Below are 27,335 nucleotides of genomic sequence, written 5' to 3'. Positions count from 1 at the left end.
AAAAAATATTGTTGAATTCAGGCTGGAAGACTGGGTGGGGAGAGGTAGGATGATTCACCTTGCTGGGTGGCCTCCATTTCAAGAAATTCTGTGGTTTAGAAAAAAATTCCAGGTCTGAGACTGAGGGAGAGATTGTCCAATTATTTTTTTTCTCCCACACTCACATTGTGATCCTTTCCCTTTCTCCTACCAGGTTGGCTGGAGGGTATGAGGCTGTCAGATGGGGAAAGGGGCTGGTTCCCTTTGTCACATGTGGAGTTCATCACCAACCCTGATGTTCGAAAGAGGAACCTGTCAGAGGCACATAGAGTCAAGACTGCCAAACTACAATTGGTCGGACGCCAAAGATAACTCCTAGATAAGGGCATCTCCTTGGGCCCATGGACATAATATCTCTTCAGAAGGGAGCTGTCATCTACAGCTCTGTATCAGAACCTTCCAAAGTCTGAAAACAAGAATCAGCAAGACTGGATATAGGCTTTGAACTTTACACTCATTGCCCATTGGTGTGTGTGCAAGCATGTGTGTGTGCATGTGTATGTGTGTGTGTGTGTGTGCTCCTTTGCATGCATACACACAATAAGGATATAAGACAGAGGAATTTGGGGTGCAGCTGGGATTCTTAGAGCCATTTCTTTAAGGAAATGTAACCTATTGGGGGGATCTACACTGGAGCCTGAGCCAAAGGGCTCTACTTAACTGCAATTTATCAGTGTCTATGCTCCCAACTTGATAATTTGGAGCTAGAGTTTCAACTACTTGGTTCCAAACTCCAACACTTCTTCAGCATTCCTTTTCTTTAGGAACCAGCATTATTGGGAAGGAGATTAAGGTGCCTCTAGGGAAGTTGGATGTGGCTACGGAAATGTGAGGGTGATAGTCTCTCACTCTAATAAACTTGGCACTTTGAATTTTTTTTCCCAGACTCCTCAGCACTGAGCATTGTTCATCACTTGGCTGGACTTCAAGGAGGAATCCAGGCTCAGCTAGCTTTGGGTCCATGAAGAGCTGTATGTAGGTAGTGGGTGTAGATTGTTGTGGCAGCTGTTGGTTCTTGCCTTGCTGCCACTCCCCCAGGGATTTGGGGTGAATCTCTCTTAGCTATGGCCTCAGGAATGTAGTTATTTCTTGATTCCATGCCTCTTCCGGTAATGAATTAACAATACACCGGTCCTTCTTCTTGAACATACCGGTAACTTAAGATGGAGGGGGTTTTGTTGTAGTATAACAGAATTTCTCATTGGGATAGGAATTCAATGATCCTTCAATTCACTCTTCCATGGAAGAAAAATTATCTTTCTAGGGTGAATGAATCAAAAATATTTAAGTACCGATTACATGCTGAACACTGTGTGCATAGCTAGTGATACAGATATAAAAATGAGAGTCCCTACTCTCATTGAGCTTACACTTTCATGGGGTGAGATTCATAACACAGTAGCCAGTGAAGGAAGTGATGGTGAGAGGAACAGTAGTGCAATTTATTGACTTGTCCTTTCCAGAGGCAATCGCAGTGTTAATTTGATTACTGTTCTTGGAGCAAGTAGTGGTAAAAAGGGTGAGGGTAGTAAAGAAGGTATCATATAGTTGTAAATTGCTGAGTTAAAGATGGCCCAAATGAAAATGAAGACATATGTCCTCAAAATGTGTCTAGAATTGAGTGACTTAGCTCCTCTCAGTTATGATTTCTAATCATCTGTTTGGAGGGTGGAACAGCAATAGTAGCAGTAAATAAAATGTCTTCACAAGAAGCCATCCAGCTTCTTGAAGACCTTGAATGACAGTAAATACCATTTATTAAAATAGGCTATTTGATAGGATGCACAGATTTCTGTTTGAGATTTTAGCAAACATGTTCTGTATTCACCTAATCAATAATATTTATTACTTTATACACATTATGCAAACATTTCTCTAATATTTCCACCTGGACATAAAGAGAATATTGTATCAAAAGGAAGTCTGGCTTCAGTCTTGTGTGACCTCAAAAAATTATTTAATGTCTTTGGGCCTCAGTTCCTCAAGATAAAGGAAACATGTTGATTTAGTAGGAAGAATGAGATACTGCAGGAAATGTAGACAGAAGAGGTAGGAGGATTCATTGGAAATATCTGCACCAGGGAGGGATTGGGGAACTAAATGAGTGCAATGGAAGTCTTGATTGTATAAGTATTTCTTCAGTAGGTCAAGAGGAAGCTGCATTTAATCATGTTATTTAGGAGAGGGAGGGGGAATAAAACTTATTCTTCATCACAGATCAAGAAAATTGGAAAGGAATCAAAGATCATAAAGCTCAAACCTCTCATTTTTCAAATATCAAAACAGAGGCCTGGGAAAGTTCACTGACTTCATCATATAGATAGTAAGCAAAAGATGCAGGATATAAACCCAGCCCCTCTGACTCCAGATTCCATGCTACTATTTCCACTGTACCCAGTTGTCTCCCTGTCAGACTGGCTATTCCTGGTGATTAGAATGTAGAGAGATGGGTGATTGCAAGCAGAATTCCATTTCCCTCTAGGGGAGAGGTAGTGGGAATTCCCTAGAATTGCAATATAGGAGTTCCTCCCATTTTACCTTTGTTGTTATATGTACATGGCCAGGTGAGAGATGGAATGAGGAGGGGTCAGTTCTTGAATGCCAAGGGTCATGCCTTATATTGTCCTAAAGTGCACACATGATGGGAAGAATAAAAATAAACAAAGTTCAGCTCTTAGCTGCCTACAAGAATTCCATTAGCCAAACTTACTCCTAACTCTGTTTTTAAATAACAGAGTACAAGACGTGACAGCAATAAAATGTAGACTGAACAATATAGAAGGTCTCTTCTACTTCTATCTCTATGATTCTATGGTCCATTGTAGCTTGGACTTGACAAATGAAGGGTCCCAATCTTCTCAACCTGTCCTGAAGACAGGACTCCATCTCCTCCAGCAGTTTCTTTGCCCTTCTTTGGACATACTGTAGCTGTGTTATGACCTTCATTAGGAATGGTGACCAGAGCCAAGTTTCCAGGATAAATGGCATTGTTTCAGGATAGGGATGGGCTCTGGATCTGATTTTATTGATATTCCTGAGGAGGGAATTCCCTGTACTACTGCAGATTGGCACCTTTTTTGTAATTTACTATCCCAGTTGCCTAGGTTTTCTGAAAGTTTAAGTAATTAAATTTAAGTAACTTTGCAATAAATACATCAGAGCCAAGACCTGAACCTTGGTCATGGTTTTAAGGCTAATTCTCTATCCACTATGACATACTGCCTCTTGATTTTTACTTTCTGGCATTATTTTCAACATCCTTATTAATGATAGTTTGGGAAACTATAGTACTATGGAAACTTGGCTGACTTAGTTTACCTGTAGGCTTCAGTTCTTTAATTATAAAGCCAGAGGTTAAAATAATGGGTTCCTAAGATTCCTTCTAACTCTAAAACTAGAATTCTATGATCTTGTTACTATGACTTGAAATATCATGTTCCATCTACAAACCATATTTTATAGTTAGACCCAGAGCCTGAATCTTTTTTTCAGAAATGAAGAATTTTTTTAGAAGTCAAAAGAATGCCACTTTCCCAAAATTAATATGTGCCTTTATAACAAAATCTTATAATTGCAATAATATGGACAATCTTGAATTTTCCTTTAAAAAGAGACTAGCTTAGAGATAAAAGAGAGAGATAGGGAAAGAGAAAGATAAAGAGAGGTGAAGAGAGACCCATCTTAACATTTATGAGCTAAACTTCCTAATATCCTCCAAAGAATAGAGATTTAAAATAACAATTCCTGCTAAACAGACTGGCAAAGAATCCCCCTCACCTGTGCATGTCTTCCACTGCTTCTCAATTTTTTTTCTTTTAACAAATTTGATGAGAAACCTCATTAAATTATTCATCAGACAGGCAATCATTTCAGAATCTCTGTATTAGAAGGAACCTCAGAGATCACCTAGTCCTAGAGCAACTGATTTCTGAATAAGGATTGCCATGACAAGTGCGTGATCTATCAGCCTTTACTTGGAGAGGTTGAGGTAGGAAAAATTCTCTGCTAAGGCAGCCCATTCTCTTTAGGATAGCTCTAAGTGCTAGGAAATTTCTCTTGATAGCAAGGCTAAATTTCTCTGCAACTTCCATCTATTGCTCTTCATTCTGCCAACTAGAAACAAAACAGAAAAAATGTAATAGTTGTTATAGAATCTTGAGCTGCTTTGACACCAAACAGTCACCTAGAAAGGGACATGAATTCTTGTCTTGACTTAGTCACTAATTCATTGTGTGATCCTTGGTCATAGTATCATGGCATCATAGATGTAAATCTATGATGACCAAATCAACTTAATCTCTGGGTCTATTTCCTCATATGCAAAATGAAAGGTTAGATTAGATCAGGAGGTTCTTAATCTTTTTTGTATCATGGATCCTTTCTTAGAATAATACCTTAAATAAAACAAAATGGTACATTTCAGGGAGCAGTCAGTATAAGTAAAGATGTGATATTTGGGGATTTTTTAATTGTTTCTTTCTCCCATCCAAGATCACTCTGGATGCACTCTGGAGTCTACCTTAAGAGTTCTTGGTGGTTCATGAAAGTCAGTTATAGAAGTACTACTTTGAACAATCTTTATATCATGATCTTGAACCCTTTTACCATTTTTGCCATCCTACTTCAGAAGCATCCCAGATTTTCAATCTCTTTTCTCAAAGGTGGAACCCAGAACTGAGCATAATATTTACACATATAATCTGACCAGGGCAAAAGATAGAGGAACAGTCATCCTCATAGTTCTGGATACCATCTCTTTATTAATGCATCATTAAAATTATATTAACTTTTTTTACTATCATTCTCAGATGAACAGTTCTCTACTCTTCAATCTTGTATTCATGAAGTAAATCTTTGAACCCAAATATAAAACTTTACATTCCTATTAAATTGAACCTTATTCTTTTGGGGCTAGTGTTGGATCTTAATAATGTCATTAAACTTCTTAGTGAATACACACACACACACACACACACACACACACACACACACACACACACACATATATTGCATAAGAGTGGAATGAAAGACTTTACTAAAATTATTCAACTGTTTGGTCAGTCTATTACCCGTCAAAAAGGGAAATAAGATTAGTTTAGCATGCCTGGTTCTTGAAGCCAAGCTGGCTTTTTAGACTTATGATTTCCATTTCAAAATATTAACTAAATATCCTTTTAAATAATATATTCTAGAATTTTTCCAGATAACAAAACCAAGGTCATGGGCCTACTATTTTAGCAGTTCTATTCTTTTTTTTTTTTTTTAGATATATCTGATTTTCCCATCTAGTGGTGCCTTTTTTGCTCCCCACAATATTTCAAAATTTCCGACAACAGTTAAGCAATCATATCTGCCAGTCTTCAAAAATCATGTACTTCAGTTGATCCTTAAGACAAGAAAGATACCTTCATCATTCTCCTTGTCAGAAAAAAAATCCCACCCCCCAAATAAGAGCTAGGTGGCTCAATCAAAGTTTAGAATGTGCTCATTCAATTAGACTAGTCTTGCCATTATGCTTTCTAAGGCTTCCTGCCTGCTGAATTTTGGACAAGAACTGATCTTTTTGCTCCTTTTCTTCCTACTTGATTATCCAATCAGGTAAATTTAGAGGATGCTATCTCTCTACCTGCCAAACTTATTACAAGTTTTTTAGTAAGTGAAGAAGAGCTATGAATAAATTCCATTACATTCTCATTGCTTTCTCTGTGGGTTAAGAGGTTTTAACACAACAATTGGTTTAGGAATTCAATTGAACAAACTTTTTTTTTAATGTCTACTCCGAGCAAAGCAGTTGTTTGGGCACAGGGAATATAAAATTTGGAAATACCATGCTCTCTAACCTCAAAGAGTTTAGAAACTGGTAGAGCAATAGCACAGATAACTTTTATTTTGAATTGCTCAGTGTGAAGAGAAGGGCAAATTTGGAATAGGAATCATTTCTATCCAAGGGGATCAGAAAAGTCACTAGCCTTGGGATTTGGAGGTAGGGAATTATTCCAATATGCAGAAATGTGAAGAGAATCTGGTGCAATCCAGGGAGATCGTAGACCTAAAGTAGAGGCAGGGGAGAGCAAAATGTAACAGGGAAATGACTAGTCAAGATAAGTAGAATGAAGTATATTTGGAAAGATAGAGTAGAGCCAGATTCTTGAAGGCCATAAATACTAAATTTAGTTGTTGATGATGGTGAAATGGGGAATCACTGACAGTTTTTGATCAGAGGAAGAATATAATAAGATCCGTGCTTCAGAAAGATTACTTTGGAAATATATGAAAGGTAGTTTTTAGAGAAGGAAGAGGCTAGGGTGAGTGAGATGACATAGTATTACAGTAGAGAAAGGAAGAACTATGGGAAAGTAATTTAGGGTTGTGGATATATAAATGAAGATTGGGGACAATTGAATTGAAATTTTAGAAAAGAGAATTAACAGAGCATGGCAATTAAATAAATGTGTGAGGGGAAGAAATGAGGTATAGAGGGCTCTAAGGTTTCATACTTACTAGTTCTAACAGAAATAAGGAAGGAACAAGGAGAGGAAATGATGAGTTCAGTTCTGGATATGCTGATACTAAGTGCTGATATCTAGTGAGTAATTAGAAATATAAGAAGAAATTTCCAAGGAATATTAGAGGATGTAGAGATATGTAGTTATCATGGAGCTAATGACCATGGTAGTCAAGTCATGATGAGTCAAGGGAAAGAGTAAAGAGAGGGAGAAAAGTCTTCTTTACTAACAGGCTCTTATGGGTTAGAAATAATTATTTCCTAAAAATATATACCTACAAACAAGCAAAATCTATGTATTTTTACAGTACTTTTGGTTTTGTAGTTAGATTGTTCAAAGACTAAAATCCAATATGGACAATTTAGGGCATTTTTCTTTAAGTCTACTCAAAATATACTAAAAATTTGTAAAATTAGTTTGCACATTGAAATTAATTTACTATTTGTGCCAACTCAGCCTCATAGGGCATATAGGTTTATTACTTTCATATTGTATATACATACATAGGCATACACATATCCCATCAATTTAGCTATTCACTTTGTGTCAATTACAGGTTGAGAGATGTCATTCTGAAATTCCTTTTTGCATCATTCCTAATGATATTTTTGAAGTTTCTTTTTTTTATTAATTTTTATAATTATAACATTTTCTTTGACAGTACATATGCATAGATAATTTTTTTTTACAACATTATCCCTTGTACTCCCTTCTGTTCTGAATTTTTCCCCTCCTTCCCTCCACCCCTTCCCCTAGATGTCAGGCATTCCCATACATATTAAATATCTTATAGTATATCCTAGCTACAATATATATGTGCAGAACCGAATTTGGTTATGGTTGCTGTTGCAAAGGAAGGATTGTATTCGGAAGGTAAAAATAATCTGGGAAGAAAAACAAAACAAAACAAAACAAAAACAAAAACAAAACAAAACAAAACAAACAAACAAACAAAAAACAATGCTCAGTTTACACTCATTTCCTAGTGTTCCTTTTCTGGATGTAGCTGATTCTGTCCATCATTGATCAATTGGAATTGGATTAGCTCTTCTCTATGTTGAAAATATCCACTTCCATCAGAATACATCCTCATACAGTATCATTGTTGAAGTGTATAATGATCCCCTAGTTCTGCTCGTTTCACTCAGCATCAGTTGATGTAAGTTTCTCCAAGCCTCTCTGTATTCCTCCTGTTTGTCATTTCTTACAGAACAATACTATTCCATAACATTCATATACCATAATTTACCCAACCATTCTCCAATCAATGGACATCCATTCATCTTCCAGTTTCTAGCCAGTATGAAAAGGGCTGCCACAAACATTTTGGCACATACAGGTCCCTTTCCCTTCTTTAGTATTTCCTTGGGATATAAGCCCAGTAGTAGCACTGCTGGGTCAAAGGGTATGCACATTTTGATAACTTTTGGGGCATAATTCCAGATTGCTCTCCAGAATGGTTGGATTCTTTCACAACTCCACCAACAATGCATCAGTGTCCCAGTTTTCCCACAGCCCCTCCAACATTCATCGTTATTTGTTCCTGTCATCTTAGCCAATCTGACAGGTGTAGAGTGGTATCTCAGAGTTGTCTTAATTTGCATTTCTCTGATCAATGGTGATTTGGAACACTCTTTCATATGAGTAGAAGTAGTTTTAATTTCATCATCTGAAAATTGTCTGTTCATATCCTTTGACCACTTATCAATTGGAGAATGGCTTGATTTCTTATAAATTAAAGTCAATTCTCTGTATATTTTGGAGATGAGGCCTTTATCAGAACCTTTAACTGTAAAAATGTTTTCCCAATTTGTTACTTCTCTTCTAATCTTGTTTGCATTAGTTTTGTTTGTGCAGAAACTTTTAAATTTGGTGTAATCAAAATTTCCTATTTTGTGATCAATAATAGTCTCTAGTTCTCCCTTGGACACAAACTCCTTCCTCCTCCACAAGTCCAAGAGATAAACCATCCCATGTTCCTCCAATTTATTTATGATTTCATTCTTTATGCCTAAATCTTGGACCCATTTTGATCTTAGTATGTGGTGTTAAATGTGGGTCCATACCTAGTTTCTGCCATACTAATTTCCACTTTTCCCAGCAGTTTTTGTCAAATAATGAATTCTTATCCCAAAAGTTGGGATCTTTGGGTTTGTCAAATACTAGATTGCTATTTTTATTCACTATCTTGCCCTGTGAACCTAACCTATGCCACTGATCAACTAGTTTATTTCTTAGCCAATACCAAATGGTTTTGGTGACTGTTGCTTTATAATATAGTTCTAGATCAGGTATAGCTAGGCCACCTTCATTTAATTTTTTTTTTCATTACTTCCCTTGAAATTCTCGACCTTTTGTTGTTCCATATGAATTCTGTTGTTATTTTTTCTAGGTTATTTAAATAGTTTCTTGGAAGTCTGATTGGTATAGCACTAAATAAATAGATTAGTTTAGGGAGTATTGTCATCTTAATTATATTCACTCGGCCTATCCAAGAGCACTCAATGCCTTTCCAATTATTTAAATCTGATTTTATTTTTGTGGCAAGTGTTTCGTAATTTTGCTCATATAATTCCTGACTCTCCTTTGGTAGATATATTCCCAAATATTTTATACTATCGACTGTTATTTTGAATGGAATTTCTCTTTGTATCTCTTGCTGTTGGATTGTGTTGGTAATGTATAAAGATGCTGTGGATTTATTTTGTATCCTGCAACTTTGCTAAAGTTCTGAATTATTTCTAATAGCTTTTTAGCAGAGTCTTTGGGGTTCTCTAAGTATACCATCATGTCATCTGCAAAGAGTCATAGTTTGATTTCCTCATTTCCTACTCTAATTCCTTGAATCTCTTTCTCGGCTCTTATTGCCGAGGCTAGAGTTTCTAGTACTATATTGAAAAGTAATGATGATAGTGGGCAACCTTGTTTCACTCCTGATCTTACAGGGAAAGGTTCTAATTTATCTCCATTACATATAATGTTTACTGACGGTTTTAAATATATGCTCGTTATTATTTTAAGGAATAGTCCATTTATTCCTATACTCTCAAGCGTTTTTAGTAGGAATGAATGTTGGATTTTATCAAATGCTTTTTCTGCATCTATTGAGATGATCATATGGTTTTTATTAATTTGATTATTAATATGGTCAATTATACTAATAGTTTTCCTCATATTAAACCAGCCCTGCATTCCTGGTATAAATCCCACTTGGTCATAGTGTATTATCCTGGGGATGATTTTCTGAAGTCTTTTTGCTAATATCTTATTTAAGATTTTAGCATCAATATTCATTAAGGAGATTGGTCTATAGTTTTCTTTCTCAGTTTTCGATCTACCTGGTTTAGGTATTAGTACCATTTCTGTGTCATAGAAGGAATTTAGTAGGACTCCTTCAATCCCTATTTTTTTCAAATAGTTTATATAGCATTGGAATTAGTTGTTCTTTAAATGTTTGGTAGAATTCACAATGAGACAGGTTCCAGTATTGATCCTTGGGGCTGAGTACCTACTCAGAAATGTTCTGGCTTTCCCTATGTTTCTTTTCTTATTGCTAAGTCATTTCCATGTTTGGGATCCATGATAGTACATTGCATAAATTTATCCCAAGTTTCTGAAAATCTATTTAGAATTGTAGAATTGGAAAGGACATCAGCAATGAGCAAGCCCAGCCTATATCTGAAAAGGATTCCTCATTATAATGTACTAACACCCATTTGCATGGAACAGTGTAAAGTATCCTGACTTTGGGGTCTAAGAACCAAGGTTTAAGTTCCATTTCTATTGCTTATTACCTGGATGACTTTGGACAAGCAACATAACCTCCTTGGGACTCAGTTTTCTCAACTATGTAATAAGTAACTTAAATAGATGGTCTTTGAAGTTTCATCCAGCCCTAGATTTACAAATACCTCCAATGAGGGGGAGCACCTTATCTCCAGAAGCAACACAATACCCTTTTAGACAGCTTTAATAATTAAGTGTTTCTAAATCTATTAAATCCATATGCTTCTCTTTGTCTATTTGTATACTTACTTTTTGTAAAGATTCATTGCTTAGTCAAGCCTGATTCAGCCCTTAGGAAATCACTCATGTTGCCTTTCCTCCAATAGCGTGGATTCAGCAGTCTTACCCACTATTTTAAATTTTGCTAATTTATGTGACTCTCAAATCTTTAGTTCAGAGGGTTCTTTCTAGAAATCTTACAAATGGCCAAACTGATGATACATCATGTTCTAGCACAGTAGCCATTTGTAATAGCAAATTATACCTTTTGTACAACCGACAATTTCTACCATCACTCAAGTTTCCAAATTCTAAAGCCAGGGGTGTTCAGTCCTTGTGATAATCCTGCAACAATGTTCTCACAGTTTTGGAATATCAGGTAGGCCTTTGGTATTAAGAGTAAAAAGTCATATGATTACTGTGCAAAGTACTTTACTGGACTGCATGACTCCATTAGAGAAATTAAGTACTTAAAGAGCAGTAGAGTGAATTGGAAAATATATGAAATCACTGACTTATGGCCTATTTGACAAGGTGTAAGCTAAACAGAAAAAAAAGTCTCAGGAAGGGACAAATAAATGATTTAATGCATGTTATATCTAGGGAGTGGGAGAAGGGGAAGGCAGATGGTTTCTTGTTTGGTGTAAGTTTTGCAAATTGTGTTTTTTTCCACTGTAGTTGGGGGTGGAGGGCTGATCTCTGATCCCTGTTGTTTTAAGGAGTGAGTCATAATGCTGGAAGTCAAAGCTTGGTAGGGGGAAGGGTCAAGGCCAGACATAGATGTATTCCCTGGAAGTCTGAATAAATTAAGAAATATTTCCTTGGCCTGTTAACTGGAAGATTGTAAAGAGGCAATTAACCAACAATACATCAGACAGAAGCCCGGAAATGGGGTAAGGGCCCTTCCATTTATTGCATAACATTCAGTGTGTGTGTGTGTGTGTGTGTGTGTGTGTGTGTGTGTGTGTGTGTGTGTATAGCTGCTCTAGTATGGAGTTCTTTTGTGGGTGTGTAGTCGACGAAAATCCTGGATTTCAATAAATGAACTTAAACTTTCCAGTAGGGAGTTTGAACATAGAGCTGGGCTTCTAGAACCTGGCCTTTAAAAAAAAAAAAAAATTAACTATAGCAGATGAAACCCTTAAACTACATATGAGAAACAGAAGGGGAAAAAAAAATCAGTCACATGACTGGATTGGAGTCAGGAAGACCTAAGTTCAAATTTAACCTCATAAACTAATAGAGATGTGACTAGGAAAGTTAAAACCTCTATGTGAATCAATTTGTTTTATCTATAATATGGAGATATTTTGTGTTGTTTTCAAGATAAGAGATATTTGTAAAAATACTTAGCAAAACTTATTATATTTATAACAAAATACTCTGTCCTATACTGCCTCAGGATTAGGCAAATTACATCTTCCTCCTATTCCCACATTTTCTGATACTCTTAAAAGTGTTTAGGGATATTTGGGTTCTCTGCCTGTGGTACACACTCTTTGATTGTATCCCCAATAGAGAGTAGTCTCCTATACTCTTATGCCATTAGCCATTAAGAGTTAGATACAGTGGGACCTACTTCCTTAAATGGAAAGTTACCAAATGGCTTCTTCCTCTGTCTTTCCCACTTTTTTGGTCCAGAACTGCCTATTTCACAGCCCAAACAGATTTATCTTTAAAAATTGATTTTTGAGGCTGGTTCTCTCTCAAGCTGCTTGCCTGGAATCTGTTTTGTGAGTCATGATCTCACACCAAAACTAGACAAGATAATATCAATTGATAAGATTCCCCAGCACAGACAAAGCCAAGAAATTCAATAGGAATCAGGAATTTCTAGGTCTATACTTACCACTTATTTATTTGTTGATGTAGTCATTCATTTATGCAGCAATCATTTTATTGAGTAATTACAATGTTCTTGCCCCCAATCTAATTTTTCAGTCTTGTTTCACATTATTCCCCATTACATAATCTGTATCCCAGGCAAACTGTACTTACTATTTATCAAATATGTCCATCAATCTCCCATTTTCAAGCCTTTGCATTGACTGCTCTATGTCTAGAATTAAATCCTTTCTGATCTTTGTCACTTAGAATCCCTAATTTCCTGGAAAGCCCAGCTAAAATATCACCTTTTAAAGGAAGCTTTTGCTGATCTTCCAACCTCCCTCCAATTATCTTGTATCTACTTTGGATATGATGATATACGTACATATCTCCTATGTGTGTGTGTGTGTATCTATATGCATATATGTATATGTATGTATATAGTGTGTATATATGTATAGATATGTATATATGTATGTATGTATGTATCTCTGGAAAGCATGGTCAGTGCCAAACATAGGGACTAGAAAATTGCAACTTAATGTCTCTTGATTAATTTACATTACATCTAAGATCCCTCTTAATTCTAAATCCATGACCTTATGATTCTAGACAACTTTATTTTTTGTGAGGACAGAGAGATAGAATTCCAGAACAGAGTGTCTTATTTTTCCATGGCCTCAGGTATATACATATATAAAATAGGTAAACAATTTCAGCATTTACTGATAATAAATCGTAATTTCACAATCCCACATTCAGGTAAAAGACTCCATATGGGTCATGACCCACAGTTTTAAAAGGTGGGTGCTCTATCCACTGTCCCAGATAGTTTTTGCAAAGCATTTTATAAATGCTAGCTAATATGAGGATATTCTCAATGAGAAAAATAATATTTTATTTATTTTAGTTCATTTGACTTGTATAGTACCATGAGATAACTACTATAGATGTTATCTATATTATATTGGAAAGAAGATGCATTTTGAAAAGTTTTGCAGTTAGTAGGTTCAAGGCAGGTTTCAAACTTATATTTTCCTGGTCTAGTACCCTTTCCACTATATTATCTACTGGTCTCATAAGGTATTTTTAATTTCATTAGCTTTGTTTTGGTCATGTCTAACTCATGATCCCTTTCAAGATGCTCTTGACAAGAGCCTGGAGTGGTTTGCCATCCTTCTCCAGTTCATTTTACATATGGGGAAATTAAGATGAATAGGGTTAAGTTATTAAGCTAGTGTCTGGGGTCAGATTTTAATTCAGGTCTTTCAGACTCTAAGTCTGGCATCTATCTATATTGCTCACCTAGCTGCCCATAAAGTATTTCTTTATGAATGGCTCCCTTTGCTGCCTTGGGTTGTCCCTGTGTTGCTAAGGGGTGGTACTAGGGAGGATGGTTTTAGGTATATTAAGCAGTGGGGAAATTATAGAGGAAGCATAGGTTCTTGTTTAAACATGCTTGTCAGACCAACTTCCAGATAGCCATAAATTTTTGTTTTGTTTTTAACTATACCTTCCTAGAAAATGATGGTACCAGAAAAAAAAAAAAAAAGTAAAATACACATCAACAAAAGTATTGTTAAAATTCCATGAAGGCATTACTGAGAGCACCCAGGTCATCCAATACAAGCTCTAAGATGGGTAAGATGGGGAAAGAAGGGATTGTAAAATCTAGCCAGAATGTGTAAATGTTTCAGGACCTGTTCAAGAAGCATACTGTACATAATGAAAAGGGAAAGCTTGGCCTTTGTATTAGTGTCTCAATGATTAGATAGACAGAGGTTAATTAACAGATTCTTGTGCTTCTTAGCTATAAAGCCTATTGAAAATGTTGGTGAAGAGTAAAGAAAGGGAAACGTTATGTGCATTGTTAGTAAGGAATGAGATAAAACAGTCACAGATTAGGAACATGAAAAATCAGAGTGGAAGGTACTATGGAATTAACTTGGGTGGAAATTCCATAATAAGATTAGAAAATTTTCACAAGTATGTCAACCTGAGACTGATCTAGAATACCAAATGAGATGGGGGACGTTATAAAATTAAAATAGGTATCAACTCCCTCTCTGAGCTTCTTTATATGAATAATACCTATTATGAGGAAGGCATTCTATGAGCCACTGATACAAAGATGAAATTATTCCTAAATTGTTTCAAACTGATAAATGTCTATATTTTATATTTCCAAAAAGGGATGTGGTGTGCTGATCACAGATGAGTGAAGACTAAACATAGACAAAGTACCAAGATGATTTCAAGAGAAGAAAGTGCTAAAAGAAGATGGTAGGGTCCTGAAGCCTTTCCTGCAAGTGGGAACTGAGTTAATGTTCTCAAAAAAAAAAAAAAAAAAAAAAACCCTTGCAATTCAAGCAGTCCTATTTCTATTACTTAGCCATTTCATTTCATCATTTGTAAAATGATCTTGACCAAACTATTTCTAATTCCTTCTCTATTCTCTAAATGCTTCTGTAGTCACAAAAATCAGTCACTCGATCTCTTCTCTCTCATTTACCATGTCACATCACCAAGTTCTGCATACTCTTCCATTGTATTGTCATTTGACTTTGTCTATTTCTTACCCTTTCTATTGCTGTTAAGCCAAGCCAAGTAAAACCCATTTTTATTTTACATTTTTTTCTTTCTTTTTTCCAAACAATCCCACACACAATTGGCAGAGAAATCTTTCAGAAACACTGCTTTATGTTAACATTGAGCAGTTCCCCATTACCTACAGAATAAAATCTAACCTCTCTTAGTCAACCCTTTAGCACTTAGGATAATATCATGTATTTTGCGGGTGGAATGGGGAGGTTATGTTTATGTTCCACTACTTCTGTTAGATTTTTAGACTTTTTAAGCCAGGAATGTTGTCCTATATATCTCTGTATCACTGGCAGCTATCATAATTTCAAAATATAAAATAGAATACTGATATAAAGTTACCCAATACTGAATAGTTTAAAGATTATATAATCTTTCCATCTACAAAATAGCTCTAGAGAATGAATTATCAAATAACTGTAAATCTAGCATGATCTTAATCTGGCACAGTCATCAAGGTATTCCCCAACATGATTCTATCTTCCAAACTTCTATCTTATTTCTTTCAAAAGCACCACCATACTTATTATCTCCCAGGTTCATAACCTCAGTATTTGTCTGGGATTGCTACTTGTCCATTACCCTACATTGGCCAAAAATTCTCATTTCTCTCTTCACAGTTTCTGTCATGTCTGATTTCTTGACATTTACACAATTATTACCTAATTTCAACTTCTAATTACATGTTCCTACCTAATTGCAATAGTTTTCTAATTGATCTTGCTACAAGTGTTTTTCACTCCTACACACTTCTGCCAAAATAATTTTCCTTAAGGATATTCTGATCATGTGACTCCCCTAATCAATCAACTCCAGTGTTTTTCTATTGATTCTAGCATAAAATATGGACTTTTCTGTTTAGTTTTTAAAGTCTTCTACAAGCTGACCTCAGTCTGTCTTTTCATTTCTTTGGACATTACTGTCCATTACAAAATCTGTTCTTTGCCCAAATTGGCTTCCTCTCCTCCTCACATTCCATATTTCACCTCCTATTTTCATACTAGATGTTCCACATATAATACACGGACTCCATCTTTATCTCTAGATTTTAGAATCCATCTATTCATTTATGTATCAAGTGTAATTTTCTGCCATGAAGCTTTTACTGATTCCCCAACTTTTCTTCCAAACTACCTTGAATACATACATATATTTGATATATATTATATCTATTTCTTGTTTCCCATTATAATATAAGCTTATTGTGAATAGGAATTGTTTCCTTCCTTATATTTTTATCCCTAGTAGTACATAGTGGGTGCTTAATAAATACTTGTTAACTGTTCAACTGAATGAATGTCAGAGCCCTAAAAATGTCTCCTATTATAGCCAGTGCTACCTTATCTGCCAATTCTAGCCAGAAAAAACGTGTCCATAGAGTAGGAGTCACTGACACTTATTTCAAATATGAGCATTATTAACTTAAATGTCCTTTCTCCCTTAGACATGTGGGAATAATGTCCCTTGCTTGAGAGACTTGCTTTATTTAAAATCTGACAAAACATACACATTTCTTCTGAATTATTCCTCTTCAATTTATGTAAGTTTTCCCAGAAAATGTGTGTGTTAATCTAATCTATTGCTAGTATATTCCTGTGGCAGTGTGCTACTTACCCAAATACTTTCTAATATGCTTCAATACTGACTCATTAATTTCCTCACATAAGTACATCTTTTTATTATACAATACTATCTTTTGAATAAAATAGGTTCTTTTGTAGTCTTGTTCTACTCATGAGCTCCATCAACAAAGGCTCAATGTTACTTATGGGGTTGTATTTGCTTGTTTTGCCCTTCCTTAGGCATGGGAAACAATATGAATAAGGACATGGAAAAGGGAAAAATGTTGTTAGAAGACAAAAATTAGTCCAGTTAGAAAAAATTAGAATTCAAAAGGTTCTGACCCTGAAATGCCAGGCAAAGACTTTCACATTATTGGACAAGCCATTAAAGCTTTCTGAGCAAGGGAGTTACATGAAAAAACCTAAGCATGAGAATGATTATTTTAACTATAATATGAAGGATAAAATGGAAGAGGGCTATGATAGAGGTAGGAATATCTCTTAATATTATGTTGTAACAGTTAAGACATAGTCTAAGCACTTATGCTAGACTACTGACAGAAAGAATGAGGAAGTATATGTGGGTAAAACAGATGTTGGGGAGGAGAAATAAGGGATTTTCCATTGGATGACCTCAATATTTACGTTAAAGTTAGAGGTTAAATTATCTGCTCTCGGCATATGAGTTTGTGGTTTGGATGAGATTAAAAGGAAAAGAATATGGTTTGAACCAGTCACAATTGGTATTGAAAAGGGGGATAAGTATGAAATTTTTAAAAGAAAAGAATTTGGGGCAGCTAGGTGGTGCAGTAGATAGAGCACTAGCCTTGAATTCAGGAGGACCGGAGTTCAAATCTGGTCTCAGACACTTGACACTTCCTAGCTGTGTGACCCTGGGCAAGTCACTTAACCCCAGCCTCAAAAAAAAAAAAAAAGAAAGAAAAGAAAAGAAAATAATTTGAGGGCAGTAGATAAGTATAGAGAATTCCCAGGAAACTAGAGACTTCCATAGCTGGTATGTTCTTCTCCTCCCAAGATTAATCACAAGTGCATTTAAACTTGAAATTATGAGAAAACATAAGGTCCTGGCACATCACATACTAAAGCATTGTGAATTTTACATAAAATTGAGTCTACAGAAAATAACAAAATGCTTCAGAGATCAGGGTGGATAACAGAACAAGGCTTTTCATAATAGCATGTGGTTTTGATATATATATAAGTAGCATGGTTTCTCTTAGTAAGTGGCTCTGATGAATTATCAGCAATCCAATCTCCTTATTTTCAACTGTCACTAGCCCATTTGTATTATGTTGGTCAAAACAGATAAGACCAAACTAAGCTATATACTATAATTTTCTTTTCTGATTCATAAAGCATAAGATCATGGATTTGGGTCTGGAAGAGATATTAGAGGTAATCTTGTCCAAATCTCTGATTTTATAGATGAGTTACTTGCATCGCAAAGAGGTTTTTTAACTTGCCCTAGGTCACAAAGGCTTTGCATCCAGGTCCTCTCATTTCAAATCCAACATTCTTTCTATGAAAGAACTATAGGAGAAGGTACTCTTACCACCTGTGGTAGACTTAGCCAGACACTTTGCTTCCTCAATTTAAGAACTTATTTAAAAGTCATTATTTTATTTAGATCCTAGAAATCTTGGAGTTGTAAGGGACCTAAATTCCCACCAGTACTTGACTGACAATCTTCTTTACTATATTTCTAATAATCATTTAATTAACCTGCGGACCTCAAAATGAGGAAAACCTACTACCTCTCAAGACAGCCAACTTCATTTCTGGATAACATTAATTATTATAAATCTTTTCTATGAAGAACTTTGAACATTACTTGGAAGACTATTGAAGCTTTCTGAGCAGAGGAGGATCTACATGACAAGATATATGCATGAGAATGATGGACTTTTAGTTATAGTATGATAGAGGAGAAGGAGAAGGAGAAGAATAAGAAGGAGGAGGAAGAAGAAGAAGAGGATGAAAAGGAGGAGGAGGAGGAGGAGGAAGAAGAAGAAGAGGATGAAAAGGAGGAGGAGGAAGAGGAGGAGTAGAAGAAGGAGAAGGAGGAGGAGAAAGAAGGAAAGGAGAAGAAAATATCTCTAACATGAAGGTATTTTTTGTTGAGGTTAGGTGACTATCCCTGTACAGTGACAATAAAATGTTGAATTATGGGATGTGCCACCAACATGAGGGTGCATGGGGTGATATCCCAAAATCATTTTGGTTTTAGGGAGTGGTGTCATGGGCCATCTCAAAAGAATTTGTAGGCATAGACCTCCAAATTAAGGGACAAAGATTTTATTACACTGCTAAGAGGAGGACAAAACCATAAGGGTTTTTTTTTTTTTTTTTTTAATTATAAGGATTTTAGCAGTTTAACAAGGAGAAAAACAAATTGCTTGTGGAACAGGGAGGAAAACCCCAGTAGAGGGAAGCCATTGGCTGTCAGGCAAAATTCATAGAGGTTTAAGAGACTAACCCCTGCTGGCTAACCCTAAAAGGAATTTAGAACCCTAAAAAGAGTTAGTGAGCATCTACAGCATGACCAGATCATTTTTAGGGGAAACATAAGCTCCAGGGTTTGATATAACCTGACTTTCTGATTGAATAAAATAAAGATGGAGCTTCCAGAGACCTACAGGGACTATAATCAAAAGTCCACTTGAACAAAAGGTTTCCTGAAGAACAAAAGGTCCACTTTATGGGTAGAAGATCCAGTGAGAGCCTTTCCCTCCTTGTTTCAGGCATATTATAATTCTTTCAGTGCTTCAGACGTTGTCTGCAAGTGCCTACCTGACTACCCAGGTCTCATCATCTTCACAGGATGATACAATTTAAAATACTACAGAAATGTCAGATTTTGTTAATGTTATTGTTGATATTATGTGAGATATATTTGACTAATAAGAATTATACATTGCTTCTTGGATCTGGGAGAGACACAGGTAATATATGATATATTATTTATGTATGATAATAATTTTGTGTATTTATGATGTATACATGATTATATGGCATGTAATTTATACCATTTACAATTTTCAATGTATCTAATCTTTTTTTTCTTCTTTCAAATCTCTTTTTTTTTAAATTTAATTTTAATTTTATTTTATAATTATAACTTTTTTTTGACAGTACATATGCATGGGTAATTTTTTACAACATTATCCCTTGCACTTACTTCTATTCAGATTTTTTTCCCTTCCTCCCCCAACCCCCTCCCCCAGATAGCAGGCAGTCTTATACATGTTAAATATATTACAGTATATTCTAGATACAATATATGTGTGTAGAACCAAATTTCTTGTTGCACAGGAAGAATTGGATTCAGAAGGTAAAAATAACAGTTTACACTCATTTCCCAGTGTTCCTTTTCTGGATGTAGCTGATTCTGTCCATCATTAATCAATTGGAATTGGATTAGCTCTTCTCTATGTTGAAGATATCCACTTCCATCAGCATACATCCTCGTACAGTATCATTGTTGAAGTGTATAATGATCTTCTGGTTCTGCTCGTTTCACTTAGCATCAGTTGATGTAAGTCTCTCCAAGTCTCTCTGTATTTCTCCTGTTGGTCATTTCTTACAGAACAATAATATTCCATAACATTCATATACCATAATTTACCCAACATTCTCCAATTAATGGACATCCATTCATCTTCCAGCTTCTGGCCACTATGAAAAGGGCTGCCACAAACATTTTGGCACATACATGTCCCTTTCCCTTCTTTAGTATTTCCTTGGGATATAAGCCCAGTAGTAGTATGGCTGGGTCAAAGGCTATGCACATTTTGATAAATTTTTGGGCATAATTCCAGATTGCTCTCCAGAATGGTTGGATTCTTTCACAACTCCACCAACAATGCATCAATGTCCCAGTTTTCCCACAGCCCCTCCAACATTCATTGTTATTTGTTCCTGTCATCTTAGCCAATCTGACAGGTATAGAGTGGTATGTCAGAGTTGTCTTAATTTGCATTTCTCTGATCAATGGTGATTTGGAACACTCTTTCATATGAGTGGAAGTAGTTTTAATTTCATCATCTGAAAATTGTCTGTTCATATCCTTTGACCACTTATCAATTGGAGAATGGCTTGATTTCTTATAAATTAAAGTCAATTCTCTGTATATTTTGGAGATGAGGCCTTTATCAGAACCTTTAACTGTAAAAATGTTTTCCCAATTTGTTACTTCTCTTCTAATCTTGTTTGCATTAGTTTTGTTTGTGCAGAAACTTTTTAATTTGGTGTAATCAAAATGTTCTATTTTGTGATCAACAATGCTCTCTAGTTCTCCCTTGGACACAAACTCCTTCCTCCTCCACAAGTCTGAGAGGTAAACCATCCCATGTTCTTCCAATTTATTTATGATTTCATTCTTTATGCCTAAATCTTGGACCCATTTTGATCTAATCTTAGTATGTGGTGTTAAATGTGGGTCCATGCCTAGTTTCTGCCATACTAATTTCCAGTATTCCCAGCAGTTTTTGTCAAATAATGAATTCTTATCCCAAAATTTGGGATCTTTGGGTTTGTCAAACACTAGATTGCTATTTTTATTCACTATCTTGCCCTGTGAACCTAACCTATGCCACTGATCAACTAGTCTATTTCTTAGCCAATACCAAATGGTTTTGGTGACTGTTGCTTTATAATATAGTTCTAGATCAGGTACAGCTAGACCACCTTCACTTAATTTTTTTTTTCATTACTTCCCTTGAAATTCTCGACCTTTTGTTGTTCCATATGAATTCTGTTGTTATTTTTTCTAGGTCATTTAAATAGTTTCTTGGGAGTCTGATTGTTAAAGCTCTAAATAAATAGATTAGTTTAGGGAGTATTGTCATCTTAATTATATTCACTCGGCCTATCCAAGAGCACTGAATGTCTTTCCAATTATTTAAATCTGACTTTATTTTTGTGGCAAGTGTTTTGTAATTTTGCTCATATAATTCCTGACTCTCCTTTGGTAGATATATTCCCAAATATTTTATACTATCGACTGTTATTTTGAATGGAATTTCTCTTTGTATCTCTTGCTGTTGGATTGTGTTGGTAATGTATAAAAATGCTGAGGATTTATGTGGATTTATTTTGTATCCTGCAACTTTGCTAAAATTCTGAATTATTTCTAATAGCTTTTTAGCAGAGTTTTTGGGGTTCTCTAAGTATACCATCATGTCATCTGCAAAAAGTGATAATTTGATTTCCTCATTTCCTACTCTAATTCCTTGAATCTCTTTCTCAGCTCTTATTGCCGAGGCTAGAGTTTCTAGTACTATATTGAAAAGTAATGGTGATAGTGGGCAACCTTGTTTCACTCCTGATCTTATAGGGAAATGTTCTAGTTTATCGCCATTACATATGATGTTTACTGAAGGTTTTAAATATATGCTCCTTATTATTTTAAGGAATAATCCATTTATTCCTATACTCTCAAGCGTTTTTAGTAGGAATGGATGTTGGATTTTATCAAATGCTTTTTCTGCATCTATTGAGATGATCATATGGTTTTTATTAATTTGATTATTAATATGGTCAATTATACTAATAGTTTTCCTAATATTAAACCAGCCCTGCATTCCTGGTATAAATCCCACTTGGTCATAGTGTATGATCCTGGGGATGATTTTCTGAAGTCTATTTGCTAATATCTTATTTAAGATTTTAGCATCAATATTCATTAAGAAAATTGGTCTATAGTTTTCTTTCTCAGTTTTCGCTCTACCTGGTTTAGGTATCAGTACCATGTCTGTGTCATAGAAGGAATTTGGTAGGACTCCTTCAATCCCTATTTTTTCAAATAGTTTACATAGCATTGGAGTTAGTTGTTCTTTAAATGTTTGGTAGAATTCACCTGTAAATCCATGTGGTCCTGGGGATTTTTTCTTAGGAAGTTGGTTAATAGCTTGGTCTATTTCTTTTTCTGAGATGGGACTATTTAGACTACTTACTTCTTCCTCTGTTAATCTGGGCAAGCTATATTTTTGAAGGTATTCTTCCATTTCATTTAAGTTATCGAATTTTTCGGCATAAAGTTGAGCAAAGTAGCTCCTAACTATTGTTCTAATTTCCTCTTCACTAATGGTGAGTTCACCCTTTTCATTTTCAAGACTAACAATTTGCTTTTTCTCTTTCCTTTTTTTAATCAGGTTTACTAAGGGTTTGTCTATTTTGTTGGTTTTTTCATAGAACCAACTCTTTGTTTTATTAATTAATTCAATAGTTTTTTTACTTTCAATTTTATGAATCTCACCTTTTATTTTTTGAATTTCAAGTTTTGTGTTTGTCTGGGGGTTTTTACTTTGTTCCTTTTCTAGCAATTTGAGTTGTAAGCCCAATTCGTTGGCCCTCTCTTTCTCTATTTTATGCAAGTAGGCCTGTAGAGATATAAAACTTCCCCTTATTACTTCTTTGGCCGTATCCCACACATTTTGGTATGATGTCTCATTATTGTCATTTTCTTGGGTGAAGTTATTAATTATGTCTATGATTTGCTGTTTTACCCAATCATTCTTTAGTATAAGATTATTTAGTTTCCAATTATTTTTTGGTCTATTTTCCCCTGGCTTTTTATTAAATGTAATTTTGATTGTATTATGGTCTGAAAAGGATGCATTTACTATTTCTGTCTTACTGCATTTGATTTTGAGGTTTTTATGCCCTAGTATATGATCAATTTTTGTATAGGTTTCATGAACTGCTGAGAAGAAAGTATACTCCTTTCTGTCTCCATTTAGTTTTCATCAAAGATCTATCATATCAAACTTTTCTAGTATTCTATTTACCTCTTTGACTTCTTTCTTATTTATTTTGTGGTTTGATTTATCTAATTCTGAGAGTGCAAGGTTAAGATCTCCCACTATTATAGTTTTGCTATCTATTTCCTCTTGCAGCTCTCTTAATTTCTCTTTTAAGAATTTAGATGCTGCACCACTTGGTGCATATATGTTTAATATTGATACTGCTTCATTATTGATGCTGCCCTTTAGCAGGATATAATGCCCTTCCTTATCTCTTTTAATTAGATCAATTTTTGTTTTTGCTTGATCTGACATGAGGATGGCTACTCCTGCTTTTTTGGTTTTGCCTGAAGCATAATAGATTCTGCTCCACCCTTTTACTTTTAGTTTGAATGTCTCACCCTGTTTCAGGTGTGTTTCCTGTAAACAACATATAGTAGGATTCTGACTTTTAATCCAGTCTGCTAACTGCTTCCTCTTTATGAGGCAGTTTGCCCCATTCACATTTATGGTTAGAAGGACTAATTCTATATTGCTTGCCATCCTACTAACCCCTGCTTATGCTTTTCCCCTTTCCTTCCCTCTTACCCCCCTACCCAGTATTAAACTGGTGAACACCACTTGCTTTTCACAGCCCTCCCTTTTTAGGATCCCTCCCCCACCTTAAAGATCCTCCCCTTATTTTACCCCTTTTCCTCAAAATTTCTGTATTCCCTTCCCTTTAGCTTACTCCTTCCCTTTCACTTTTCAATGAAGTGGAAGAAGTTTCACCATAAATCGAATATGTCTTTTGATACACACTATGTTCATCTCACTCCTTTCTTTCTCTCAGATATAATAGGTTACCTTTGCCTCTTCATGAGATGTAGTATCACCACTTTACACTTTTTTATGATATAATTTCCTTTCCACCTCTAGTTTCTAAGACAAATTGTACATATGTTCTTTACATATTTTTTGGCAGAAGTATAGTTCTCAAGATTTCTTTTTACCTTTTTAGAAATCTCTTGAGTTCTATATTTGAAGATCAAACTTTTTATGTAGGTCTGGTTTTTTCATCAAAAATAGATGGAATTCATTTATTTCGTTAAATGTCCATCTTCTTCCCTGGAAAACGATGCTCATTCTTGCTGGGTAAGTTATTCTTGGCTGCATACCAAGTTCCTTAGCCTTTTGGAATATCATGTTCCAGGCCCTGCGTTCTTTTAATGTGGACGCTGCTAGATCCTGGGTTATCCTTATTGTGGATCCTCCATATCTGAATTGCTTTTTTCTAGCAGCTTCCAATATCTTTTCCTTTGTCTGATGGTTCTTGAACTTGGCCACTATATTTCTTGGCATTTTGATTTTAGGGTCCCTTTCAGTAGGTGATCGATGAATTTTTCCAATGTCTATTTTACCCTCTGTTTCCAGAACGTCTGGGCAGTTCTCTTTGATAATTTCCTCGAAAATGGTGTCCAAGCTCTTTTTTTCCTCACATTTTTCATGGAGTCCGATTATTCTCAAATTGTCTCTCCTGGATCTGTTTTCCAGGTCTGTTGTCTTTCTAGTAAGTACTTGACATTCTTTTCAATTGTTTCATTTCTCTGGTTTTGCTTGATTACCTCTTGGTTTCTCCTTGAGACATTCATTTCTACTTGTTCCAGTCTAATTTTCAAAGATGTATTTTCTTCACTCACTTTTTTTATATCTCTTTGTAATTGTCCAATTGAGTTTTTATCTTCTATGGAATTTTTTTCCATTTTATCCATTTTATTTTTTGGAGAGCTGTTTTCTTTTTCCAGCTCACTAATCCTGTTTTCCTTGGAGTTGTTTACCTTTTCCAGCTCACTAATCGTGTTTCTCAATGATTTGATTTCTTTATCCACTCTGTCTTTGAATGCATGGGATGACTTCTCCAGGCTCTCTTGCCAAGCTTCCCTTTCCTTTTCCCATTTCTCTTCCAGCTCTCTTGTGAGAGCCTTTTTGATTTCCTCTAGGAGATTCTTTTGTATTGAGGAGCAGCTCATATCCCTCTTAGGGGATTCATCTGGGGACAGTCTGTTTTTAGTCTCCTCATTGTTTGAAGTCTGCTCTCTCTCCATACAAAAGCTGTCAATGGTTAGAGCCCTTTTGAATTTTTTGTTCATTTTGTCAGAGTAGGAATCAAAGAAAACAAACTGACAAGAGAAACAATTGGTCTGTTTTGCGGGGGATGGGGCTGGATGGTATTAATGGGCTTCCTCTACAGACTGGGGGTAGGGCAGCAGAGAGCCACTAACAGAACAGCAATGACTGTACTGAGTCTGCACTCTGAGGCTCTGAGACCGCACTGAGTCAGTCCAGGTGGGGGTTGGGGGGTGGCCGGGTTCTGAGAGACACTGGCTTTCTGGGGTTTTAATCTTCACCTCTGATGTTTACACCCTCTCTGCTGATCCTAGCTTGCTGCCAAGATGGAGTGTCCACACTGGGGAAAAAGTCTTTTCGCAGAAACGGCAGAGATCTTACCCCTCCCCTTCTGGTCTGAGCTGTGTGAGCTGCCTGTCTTGCTCTGGCTGCCTGCCCTCAGTCTGCGCCCCGTCTGATTGACCCTCCCCCGAGCAAACACAGACCTTTTTCTGGTGACTTTCAAGGATGTCTTCTCTTGGTGATTATTTGTGGATTTCTTTCTGGGTCAAGTATTAAGTCTGAGGCTTGTCATGAAGTAAGTTCTGAGAGAAAACGAGGAGCTCAAGCAGCTGTCTGCCTCCATGCCACCATCTTGGCCGGAAGTCCCCAATGTATCTAATCTTATAATTTGGAAAAGGCACTAGATTTGGTTGAGAAGGCCTAGGTTCAAATTCTAGCTCTGTCTCTTTTTACCATTGCTGGCTTATGTAAGTCACCTAAACTCTAGTGTTTCCTCATCTATATAAAGATATTGGGCTAAATGGCCTCTAGATTTTTTCAAATTCAGTGATCCCTTGTATTTAAACATTACCTGACCATATGTTCTGGTTATTATGGGGAGGGCCAAAAATACAAGAAGATAACAGTAAGAGGTTATATTACTAAGTCTCTAGTAAAAGAAAGGACTTCAAGTCCTTGGATGACATGAGTAAAGGAAAGAGAGCTTTTCTGCATTGCTGTAGGCACAGACTATCCTGTCTTAAAGAGCAAATTAATGTAGTTGGTGATATGGCCAAGGAACAGCCACTGATTTTGTGATTTTCCCCCTATATGGACTAAAAATGTCTAGATCTTTTGACTAATAAAAGTGTTGTCAATCTGAACTTCTTACTCCATCTTACAAATTATTTTAAATACTTTTTAATTGCCAATCCTCTGTTGCTGGAAGGAACTTTGACTATATTCTTCCTTTAATTCCTGTCAATAGATCTATACAACTTGATCCCTTTGACCTTCTCTGTTACTTCCTCCTTTCCTGGTTTACAATATTATGTCTTAGAAAATGCGGTCAAATCTGTCAGTATAACCTTCATGCTATTTCCTGATTATGAAAGAGTAAAATGGGAGGACAGCTTGACAAAAAAAAAAAAAAAAAAACCACAACGCCACATTAGAAAGGCACTGCAGACATATGGGAGCAAAATGCCTGGACACAATTTAGTGGGATTTATGAGGCTTGAGGAGTCTTCTTTGAGGGATGAGCGTGCAAGATGCATTAGATCTGTATTCTCTGTTTATTTAGAATTTGTCAAAATTAGGGTGAGAGCTGGATTAAAGAAAATTTTGACATAATCAATGAAGGAAAAGCTTACCGAAGACACAAATGGTAGAGATAATTTTGAAAGAAAGCCTTGAACACAATTGGCCTCAACAGATATGAGTTGAATTAAGTTGAATTGAATTAAGAAAACAATTGCAACAAATTTACCATTGACAGTGATCCTCTGACTTCCCTATTTTGATGGATCTGTGATGTCATAGTTGAAGATCCTTCCTTCTCTAGTTCATTATGGAACTCATCCATGTTTTCTCATCCTGTGCAACTTTTTTTTCCTTCTTTCCTATTAAAATTTATTTAGTATTTTATTTTTCCCCAATTACAC

General features: G+C 35.7%; 2 protein-coding genes across 4 annotated transcripts in view; both read left to right on the top strand.

The window, feature by feature from the left end:
- ARHGEF5 (Rho guanine nucleotide exchange factor 5) overlaps positions 1-13,935 on the top strand; it is a 38,578-nt gene extending 24,643 nt beyond the window's left edge. For both annotated transcript variants that reach the window (XM_074267648.1, XM_074267647.1), the window contains one exon: positions 194-13,935. In XM_074267648.1, the coding sequence (XP_074123749.1) occupies positions 194-351 (158 nt within the window). In that variant the 3' untranslated portion in view covers positions 352-13,935. The remainder of the gene's footprint in view (positions 1-193) is intronic.
- Positions 13,936-18,615: 4,680 nt separating this feature from the next.
- LOC141542931 (TRPM8 channel-associated factor 2-like) overlaps positions 18,616-27,335 on the top strand; it is a 49,935-nt gene continuing 41,215 nt past the window's right edge. For both annotated transcript variants that reach the window (XR_012482276.1, XM_074267649.1), the window contains exon 1: positions 18,616-18,668. Coding sequence is in view for 1 of the 2 variants with exons in the window: in XM_074267649.1 (XP_074123750.1) it covers positions 18,663-18,668 (6 nt within the window). In the remaining variant the exon portion in view is untranslated. The remainder of the gene's footprint in view (positions 18,669-27,335) is intronic.

This window comes from Sminthopsis crassicaudata, chromosome 5 (assembly GCF_048593235.1).
Source record: "Sminthopsis crassicaudata isolate SCR6 chromosome 5, ASM4859323v1, whole genome shotgun sequence".
Taxonomy (NCBI): domain Eukaryota; kingdom Metazoa; phylum Chordata; class Mammalia; order Dasyuromorphia; family Dasyuridae; genus Sminthopsis; species Sminthopsis crassicaudata.
Note: the sequence above shows the minus strand (reverse complement) of the source record. Positions and strands in the feature narration are given on the sequence as shown.